General features: G+C 43.9%; 1 protein-coding gene and 1 pseudogene across 1 annotated transcript; one reads left to right on the top strand and one right to left on the bottom strand.

Moving 5' to 3' along the window:
- Positions 1–2,591: 2,591 nt before the first annotated feature.
- On the bottom strand, positions 2,592–9,498 carry XCR1 (X-C motif chemokine receptor 1). Its single transcript, XM_023231815.3, has 2 exons — positions 9,173–9,498; positions 2,592–3,760 (listed from the first exon to the last, which is right to left on the bottom strand). The coding sequence occupies exon 2, from the start codon at positions 3,727–3,729 to the stop codon at positions 2,728–2,730; it is 1,002 nt and encodes a 333-aa protein (XP_023087583.1). The 5' UTR covers positions 3,730–3,760; positions 9,173–9,498; the 3' UTR covers positions 2,592–2,727.
- LOC111555596 lies at positions 5,128–5,984 on the top strand (annotated as a pseudogene).
- Positions 9,499–10,380: the final 882 nt, after the last annotated feature.

The following is a 10,380-nucleotide window of genomic DNA, read 5'->3' as shown; positions in this document are numbered from 1 at the left end:
CCTGTTTCTCCCATCAGTGGTGAGTAGTGGCCCCACCTGTAGGCTGGCAGGTCCATGGGAGCCCCTTCCCTTCACTGGTATGCCATCCAGCCCTGTCCAGCAGTTGTTACTGGCCTCATTATTAAAACTAGGCCCTGGCTCTTCCCTAGACCAATCAAACTCCTCCAAATCTACTCCCCCATTGGCAAATAGATCATTGAAGTTGCATCTGGAACTGAAGGGGAAATGCCTTACAAGCTCTCTCCAGGTTGGCCATAGGGCTATATTGGTATCTACTTTATTCAATAACAAGATATTGAATGTCTTCTGTGTGCAAATCCCTGCTCAAGGGACAGTAGAAGACTCTGGACTCATTTTTAAAAAAAGTTGGCCAGGTGCAGTGGCTCATGCCTGTAATCCCAGCACTTTGGGAGGCCAAGGCAGGCGGATCATGAGGTCAGGAGATCGGGACCATCCTGGCTAACATGGTGAAACCCCATGTCTACTAAAAATACAAAAAATTAGCTAGGTGTGGTGGTGGGCACCTGTAATCCCAGCTAGTCGGGAGGCTAAGGCAAGAGAATGGCGTGAACCCAGGAGGCGGAGCTTGCAGTGAGCCGAGATCGCGTCACTGCACTCCAGCCTGGGTGACACAGTGAGACTCTGTCTCAAAAACAAAACAAAACAAACCCCCCCCCAAAAAAAAACAAACAAAAAAAACACTTGCAGCCAAATGTACCTAACGGAGGAGGTACATGTCAGAATCACATGGGAAGCTTTTCCAAATCCCCACGCCAGAGCTGAATCAAGTTCACAGATTGGGCCCAGGTCTTTGTGGCATGGCACAGTTTAGAGTGGGGCTTTTATTTATGCCCTTGGGTGTGAAGCAATGGGCCAGTGTGAGAGGCAGGCAGGTGTACCATGAACTAGAAGGCAAGGCCAAGCATAGCCATTGCCAGAGAGAGAGATAAGCAATCTCTCTACTACTACACCCTACTCTCCTTCTACTACTCTCTGAGAGTGTAGACTAGGAAAGAAAGGTAAATATTTATAGAGAAGCATCCTGGGACAAAGAAGGTAAAGTGTGCTCCCCAAGAAGCATAAACCTGAAGGATAATATCAGCTATTGATTCTTTGCTCCCACTGAGCACACAGTGATAGAACACTGGGGTTCAACACCAGGTTCCTGCCCTCAAGCAGCTTGCAGCCTGATGGGGCAGGGAGATAAGACATTGCATGTGTGTAACTACAACACAAGGTTGTTTTATTTTAGAGGGGACAAGCAGAATCCCATGCAACTCAGAGAATGTCCTAATTTGCAGATTGGGGAGGGCGTTCTGGAGAAGCTGGCCTGTCAGCTAGAACATGTTCCAGGCCCAGGTGACAGCATGACAAATGCCTAGAGGTAGGATATTGGGGAGATAGGTGTCTGGAAGAAGGCCAGTGGTGTTTTGGGGCTGGATCCCAAGCTGCTGTGGGGAGGAGGCTTAGAGTGAAATAAGAATGAAAAAGTTGGCTGGCATCGGATTGTGGAGGCCTTGAAAGCCTTGCTAAAGTGTATGGACTTTATTTGTAAGTAATGAGGAATCACTAAGGGTTTTGAAGCACCTGGCGTAAGGGCAGAGGACAGCCTGGTGGGGAAAGAGAGGAGCAGTGGGGAGATGCCAAGGAAGTGCGGCCCTGTTTCAGGGATGAAACCATGGGCGTGCAATAGCAAGAATGAGTCAGCTCTGAAAGCCACTAGACAGGCATAGTCCTTTGGACCTGGCTGTGGAAGTTGAGGGAAAGAAAACACAGGCCTCCAAGACGACTTGAGGTTTGGAGTGTGGGTGGGTAGGGGGAAGCTAGCACCATCACGAAATAGGAGGAGGACACTTTAGGTGCAAAGTAATAAATCTGAAATCAGCTCACTATCCACCTGGGAAGGATGAGATGTTGGAAGAGTCCACCCTAGATGCCTTCACCAAGGTGGGTGTTCATCAAGGTAGGTGAGCCTTTGGGGTTGGGTTGTTGGCCCCTGGAGGGTAGCAACTGTATCTCATTCATCTTTGTATTATCTTAGTGCAGAAGGCAGCACTGATTATATTCATTCCTTCAATCAAATATTTATGAGCTAAATTTTTAAGAGCCAATTCATGGGCTAGGACTTGGATCCAGGATACAGAACATTTCTCCAGTCTAGTTGTGGATTTTTAGAATCCAGATTTCAACATGACCTTGCTTATCTCAGGGTATGGTGACTTTTGTCTTCCAGACAGCCTCATCCAGCAGTACCTGAGGAATACAGAGCCAGGCGCCTCCAGAGTGAATAAACCAGTTGGGACAACCCTACAGTCAGGCAAAGGAGGCACTGTGTTGTCAGCATCATGCAGTTATCACACACATTGAGCTTTAGGCCCTGTGAAGTCTTCAAGGAAGCACCTTTCCCAGAATCCTTTCATGTCTTAGAACCTTCTGAACCAAGCATTGATTAGAAACACACTTCTAAATGAAGGAGCGTGCAAGATGAACTCAGAGTTCAAGAAATGTTTTTCTGGATGGCAATATAAAATTCCCAGGTAGGAAGTCACTTTCTCACAGATAAGAGGCTGGCGGGACCCACGGTGTAATGAATCATCTTCACTGCACACCTGCAGTGGAGGTGACGTCCCCACCCTGATGTGTTCTGCAATGCTCCTTCCAGGCCCGCTTCTCCATGACCCCAATTCCAGTCCCCTGTCCACCTGCTCCTGCAGCGCCACAGGCCCCTCAGTAGAAAGAGGCACCCTCATAGGCGAAGGCACCAGGGGAGTGGGGGATTGGGGCTGGGCTGGATGCCTGCAGCCGGCAGAACCAGAACTGCCGGAGGACATGTTTCAGGTGTGTGCGGAACTTGACCCCCACGAAGACATAGAGCACCGGGTTAAAGCAGCAGTGGGAGAAGGCGAGGTTGCGGCAGATGAGCAGGGCGTATTCCAGCTGATGTTTGGCCTCGCAGCTCCGGATGATCTGGGTGCGAAACAGTGTCTGCAGAAACAAGGTGAAGTTGTAGGGACCCCAGCTGAGGAAGTAGGCCACCACGATGGCGAAGATGAGCTTGACTGTGCGGTGGCGCCGCTTGGAGCGTGAGCGGAACAGGGTCCTGAGGATCTCCACGTAGCAGAACAGGATAATCCCCAGCGAGAGCAGGAAGAAGAGGTTGTGCTGGTAGACAGAGGTGAGGTACCACGTGAGTTCGGAATAATCACAGCCTGAAGAAAGCACCTTGTGGAAGACGGCGTCGAGGATGGAGGACAGGATGCTGGCTACCCACACAGCCGTGGTCACCAGCACCCGGCAGCGGAGGGTGGGGACGCGCAGGGTGGAGAGGGGGCTCACTACCGACAGGTAGCGGTGGATGGTCATGATGGTCAGGAAGAAGATGCTGCTGTAGAGGCTGATGGAGAAGATCATATTGAGGAGCTTGCAGAGGAAGTCTCCCAGCACCCAGCCCCAGTGGTATGGGGAGATCCACACAGGCAACAAGCAGGCGAACACCAGGTCTGAGAGGCACAGGTTGAGGATAAAGATGTTGGTGAGGGACTCCAGGCTCTCATACTTCACCAGGACCCACAGCACCAGGCTGTTGCCCACTAGGCTGAGGAGAAACACCAGGCAGTACAGGATGGTGGTGGCGAGGGTAGCAAAGGCCCAGGCCTGGTTCTCACACAGCTGGCTCTGAAGGTCATAGTAAAAAAAGGTGGTGGTCTCTGGGTTGCCTGAGGACTCCATCTGGACCAGATGGCAGGGACGTTTAGAGCATCTGAAATGATAGAGACATGGAGTTTAAAGCCATGTGGTGGCTGGGTACAGTGGCTAACACCTGCAATCCCATCACTTTGGAAAGGCCAAAGGGAGAGGATTGCTTGAGCCCAGGAGTTTGAGACCATCCCAGGCAATATAGTGACACCTCTGTCTCTACAAAAAATTTACAAATTATCTGGGTATGGTGGCACATGCCTATAGTCCCAGCTACTTACGAAACTGAGGGGTGTGGAAAGATTGCCTGAGCCCAGGAGGGCGAGACTGCAGAGAGCTGTGATCAGGCCACTGCACTCCAACCTAGGTGACAGAGAAAAACCGTTTCAAAAACAAACAAACAAAAAAACTCAAAAAAGATGCCAGACTCTTAGTTAATTCTCTTCTGGATCAGAGAAAAGACCTGGAATGGGAAGGGGATTCTCTGCAGAATGTGTTTTCCCCACAAGAGATAGCTTTGCAGGACCATTTCAAAATATGTCTATTTGTCATGTTGGTATCTTATTGCTACAAAGAGTCTATTTTATCAGGCTTAAGGACTGCTTTAATGTTAACGTTGGTCAGCTGTGCTGAATTACAAAAAGAGGAGCGTATAATGAGGCATGTCTGACCACCTATTCCCATCATGGCCTGAACTAGTGTTTCTTTAGAATGCCCTTCCTTGGCAGAGGAGTCCACTCCGCTAGTTGTGGGGCTTAGAATTATATTTTTTTATTTATACAACTTAAATGCCTGTTAAGACAAACAACAAATAACCAATCAACACTTTTCAGAAAAATGAAACAAAATCCAGAGTCTACACATCATAACAATGTTTAGGACACAATCCAGAATTACTCAGCATATAAAGAAATAGGAAAACGTGACCCACACTCAAAAGAAAAGACAACCAAGCAGCTGCTTGTGAGAGGAGCCACATCTTGGAATTTGTAAATATGTATCAAAATGTAACCATTATACCTGTTCTCAAGGAAGTAAAGGAAACTATATTCGTAATGAATGGAGAGATAAAAAATCTCAGCAGAGAAAGAAAAGTTATATAAAAGACCCAAAAGGAATTGGAAATCAACAAGATATCTAGAAAAGCTTCAATAATTTGGAAATAATTAAAAAACAAAAACAAACAAACAAACAAAACCCCAGCGCTTGTGACGTAATGCGCCGTGCGTGGTCGCGGCTGCGGCGCAGGGGGCGGGCCCGCGCGTCGCGGGGGCCTGAGGAGGAAGTGGTGAGATTGTTGCTCCCTCTGCGCCCACTGCTGGTTCTAGGGGCGCAGAGAGGCTGCAGTCTCTGCGGCTGCGTCGCGCTGGCCTACAGTGCCCTCCATGTTCCCTGGCGCCACCGCTCCCCTTCCTAAGGCCGCTGCTGTCTATGGAAGTAATGGAAGGACCCCTTAACCTGGCTCATCAACAGAGCAGACGAGTAGACCGTTTATTAGCTGCAGGCAAATACGAAGAGGCTATTTCTTGTCACAAAAAGGCTGCGGCATATCTTTCTGAAGCCATGAAGCTGACACAGTCTGAGCAGGCTTATCTTTCACTGGAATTGCAAAAGGATAGCCACATGAAACAGCTCCTCCTCATCCAAGAGAGATGGAAAAGGGCCCAGCGTGAGGAAAGATTGAAAGCCTAGCAGAACATAGACAAGGATGCGGCTACCCATATTCAGGCATCTCACAAACCCTCTGCCGAGGATGCGGAGGGCCAGAGCCCCATTTCTCAGTACAGCACTTCCTCAGAGAAACGCTTGCCAGAGATTCAGCGGATCTTTGGCAAGGATCCAGACACACTGCTATATTTACTTCAGCAAAAGAGTGAGTCAGCAGAGCTATGTATTGGAAGAAAAGCCCCAGAAGATGATAAATCAATTATAGAGGAGCAGGCAACCAAAATTGCAGATTTGAAGAGGCATGTGGAATTTCTTGTGGCTGAGAATGAAAGATTAAGGAAAGAAAATAACTAAAGGCTGAAAAGGTCAGACTTCTAAAAAGGTCCAGTAGAAAAGGAGCTGGATGTAGGTGCTAATTTTGTAGAAATGTCAGCGTTACGGAGCTTGCCGCCACATTCAGAAACTGCTACAGCCTCCTCAACCTGGCAGAAGTTTGCAGTAAATGCCGGGAAAGCCAAGGACATTCCAATCCGCAATTTCCTCCCTTGGATTTTACATCTCCAGAACTTCCCCTTATGGAACTTCCTGAGAATATTCTGAAAGGATTTATTAATAATTAAAATGCAAGGCCACAGAAGAGGGGAGAAGACGAAATAAAACAGTAATAGTTAATCCGGAAAAAAAAAAAATGAAAAGAGAACCACATAGAAGGGGCATCCTGGTCCCGGAAATGCTTAATCTTCTGGTGAACTGTGGGAGAAGAGGCATTGCTAGGACTTAGGAAACAGCCACTGTGAAATGTGTTGCATATCTCATTCGCTGACTTGAGCTAATGATTCCAATTTGACAGACACTAAACTCATGGAGGTTCAGTTTCTCCTGATAACAAATCAAATGGCTACCTGGAATAACTTTTTTCAAGCAACAATTATTTTTCTTATCTTCAGGGTTAAAATGTATAAAATATGTTATGTGTAATCTATAATGCCATAAATGATAATGCAAAACCTAAATAATATGGTGGCCTGAGGGGCTGCCTTGTATTTGAAACATGCTTTCTATCATGTATTGACTGTATGCGTTTTGTTAATGCCTATTTTGTTGTTTAAGGTGTGTATCTTACACACCTTATTTGTTAGTTGTAAGATATACACCTTAATTGTTAGTTATGCTTTTTTAAGCAGATTACTAGTTTACATAATTAGGGTGCATTTTAAGTTCTAACTTTATTTGTTTATTGTTCATCATTTGAAAATACCAAGGAGGAAATATCCTTTGTTTTAGATGATGCATGAGTGCAAGTAATGCTAGTTGGCAGTATTTGATTGTAAGAAATCAATAAAGTAATTGTGTTTTATTGATAAAAACCCAACTGACTTCTAAAGAATCTGAGTCAAAGAAGAAATCAAAAGGCAAAGTATAAAATATTTTGAACTGATAATAATGAAAATACCACATATCAAAACTCATGAAATGCAACTAAAGCAGTACTTGGAGAGAAATTTATAGCTTTAAATGCTTGTATTAGGAAGAATAAACGTCTACAATCTAAGACTTAAATCAGTGACATAAGCTAGAATTAGAAGAGCTAATTAAACTCAAAAGTAAGTGGAAGGAAGGCATTAATAAAAATAAAAGAAATAAAATAGAAAGTGAACAAGATCAAAATTGGTTCTTTAACAACATTTTAATACGTTGATAAAATCAGCAAGGAGCAGTGGCTCATGCCTATAATTCCAGTGCTTTGAAAGGCTGAGGCAGGAGAATCCCTTGAGGCCAGGAGTTTCAGGCTGCAGTGAGCTATAATGGTACCACTGCATTCCAGTCTGGGTGTCAGAGCAAGACCCTGTCTCGAAAGAGAGAGAGAGAGAGAGGGACCAAAAAATTGATGAAGCCTTATCTAGATTGATTGAGAACAAAGAGGAAATATGTTACAGATCTTATAGACTTTAAAAGAATAACAAATAAATATTATGATCAATTGTATGTTAAAAAATCCAACAACTTAAATGAAATGGATGAATTTCTTTTAAAATCCAACATATCAAAACCGACATCGGATGATACGGCAAATGTGAATAACCCTACATTTGTTATAGAAATATAATTAACTATAAATCCTTACCAAAGAAAACGTTAGAACTAGAGGATTTTTCTAGTGATTTTTTTTAAACATTTGGGGAAGAAATAACACCAGTTTTACACAAACTATCAGAAATAAAGGATGGAATATTTTCTAACTCCTTTTATGAGGCCAGAATAACCCTGATACCAAAATTAGACCAACAAATTACAACAAGAGAAAACTACAGAACAATATTCCTCAAGAACATAGAAAAATTCTTAACAAAATATTGGCAGATCAAATCCAGCAATATTTTAAAAGAATAATATAACATGACCAAGTTGAGTTTATCCCAGAAATATGAGATTGTTTTAATACATGAAAATCGATTTAAGTCACTATATCAATAGAATAAAGACAAAAATTATATGATCTTTTCTGATAAATGTAGAAAAGCATTTGACAAAGCTCAACACCCTTTGATGATATAAACTCTCAGCAAATTAGAAATAAAAGGGATATTGTACATCTATAAAAATCATTCATTTTTTTGCTGGTTATTAATTCATTTACTCAAAAATTTCAGAGGCAGTCATGTTCTGGGCCTGGAAGGCTTTGGGGATAAAAAGGAAAATGATGTCAAATCTCAAACCTCTCCAAGTTACATTCAGTGGCCTGGCTCCCTTTTGCTGGTTGTCTCTCCCCTTCCCCATCTTCGTGGCCCACCTCAACTCTAAGGGAGTGAATTTAGCTTTCTGGAGTACAATATAAATCAGATTGAGAAAGACAGCTCTAAATTATACAACCACCAGTAATAACAAGGCCTTACATAAAGATATGTAGCCAAATAAACCTCTACTTCTTTCAGCATAAGAAAAATATTATGTTAGGTCTACTCAAAGTATGGTTCCTAGATCCATTTTCTTTTCTTTTCTTTTCTTTTTTTTTTTTTTTCTGAGATGGAGTCTTGCTCTGTCCCCCAGGCTGGAGTGCAGTGGTGCACTCTTGGCACTGCAAGCTCTGTCTCCTGGATTCATGCCATTCTCCTGCCTCAGCCTTCCCAGTAGCTAGGACTACAGGTGCCCACCACCATACCTGGCTAATTTTTTGTATTTTTAGTAGAGACCAGGTTTCACTGTGTTAGCCAGGATGGTCTCAATCTCCTGACCTCATGATTCACCTGCCTCTGCCTCCCAAAGTGCTGGGATTACAGGTGTGAGCCACTGCGCCCAGCCAATTTTTCTTTGATTTTTTTTTTTTTTTTTTTTTTTTGACACAGGGTGTTGCCCTGTCACCCATGCTGGAATGCAGTGGTGTGATCACATCTCAACCTCCTGAGCTCAAGTGATCCTCTCACCTTAGCCTCCTGAGTAGCTGGTAGTACAGACGTGTGCTACCACACCTAGCTTATTTTTGGGGGGTAATTTTTGCAGAGATAGGGTCTCACCATGTTAGGTGAGGAACTCCTGGACTTAAGCAATCTGCCCACCTTGGCCTCCCAAAATGCTGGAATTACAGGCATGAGCCACTGCACCCAACCCAGATCAGCTTTTCTGAAGAGAATGCAGATTCTTGGGAAATCCCCACACCAAAGGAATCAGAGCCTCCAGAGGTAGCTCAGGAATCAGCATATTTACTAGCCCTCCAGGTGGTTCTGATGTGCAGCAAAGCTTAAGAACTCCTGATACAGGCTATTACAATTAAAGGAAAACGTACATTTAAAATGTTTGTAAAGGAACTCACCTGAATCTACACCTCTTTACATGCGTCTTGAGGCAGAAATGGTGCTTCTCTGTTTCATATTTCACTTAAAGAAACTGAAACACCTGTCCTGCCCAGAACGCTAGAGGAGGAGGATGGGAGGAGTCCCAGAGGGAGCCGGAGAGCCAGAGAGAGACAGGTAGTAAGAAAAGAGGGAGGCAGAAGCCAGTCAGGCAAGCAGTTAGGTTGTATCCTTGGTGGAACTCCTTCAAACCAAGAACAGCCTGAAAATCAAGGTGCAAGCCCCAGATAAAGAAAAGAGCCTGCATGTTTGAATAGAAACCCCTACTCTGTGAATCCAGATGAACAAATCCCAGTCCTTTTTTGAACACATATCCCTCTCCTTGGCGTGCCTTTGTCTCATTTCACACGCTTCCTCCTGACTGGTCCTTACCTTTTACCTATTTTACATATACCTATCTTTCTGTGATTAGCTGCTGGCCAAATTTTCATTTGCATAAAGTGTAATGTCACATCAGCCCCTGATTGGTCCTGGGCCAAGGTCTCAGGCCAAGCCTTCACTTCAGCCCCCAATTGGTTCTTTACACTATTGTACCTCTTCCTGAGTAGTGCTTTTTCCAAGCCTACCCATAAACCAATCAGCATGTATTTCCTTATTCTAAGCCTGTAAAAACCTGTGACTCAGCCTTATAGCTATCAACCCTCTTTTGGGTCCCCTCTCTTTGCTGAGAGTTTTTCTGTGGCTTATAAATCCAACTCTGCCTTATTCACTCTCCAGTGTCTGTGTGCCTTATTTCTCTTGGTCTTGGGACAAGAACCTGGAGCTCACCAGTGGGGGAGTAAAAGAGCTGTAACACTCACTCCCACTCACCAAACAACAGGAGTGAAAAAGCCACAACAGTAGGAAACAGTTTTTCCACATCCTTAATGAGTAAAGATTTTGAGCATCTTTTTGTATGTGTATTGGTCATTTGTGTATCTCTTTGTAGAAGTGTCTATTCAGAACCTTTTCCTTTTAAAAATTTGAGTTATTAGTCTTTTTATTAAATTGTAAGAGTTATTTCTTGGATACTGGATCTTTATCAGAGGTATGATTTAAAAATAATTTATCTCATTGTGTGGGTTCCTTTTTAATTCTTCATGGTGCCCTTTGACAACAAACACTTTAAATTTTCTGTTTCTTTTCTTTCTTTCTTTCTTTCTTTCTTTCTTTCTTTCTTTCTTTCTTT

This window comes from Piliocolobus tephrosceles, chromosome 2 (genome assembly GCF_002776525.5).
Source record: "Piliocolobus tephrosceles isolate RC106 chromosome 2, ASM277652v3, whole genome shotgun sequence".
Lineage (NCBI taxonomy): Eukaryota > Metazoa > Chordata > Mammalia > Primates > Cercopithecidae > Piliocolobus > Piliocolobus tephrosceles.
The sequence above is the reverse complement of the archived record's forward strand: the minus strand, read 5'-3'. Positions and strand labels throughout refer to the sequence as shown.

Coding starts and splice junctions, on each gene's coding strand:
- XCR1 (XM_023231815.3), bottom strand. CDS start 3,729: ATGGAGTCCTCAGGCAACCCAGAGACCACCACCTTTTTTTACTATGAC.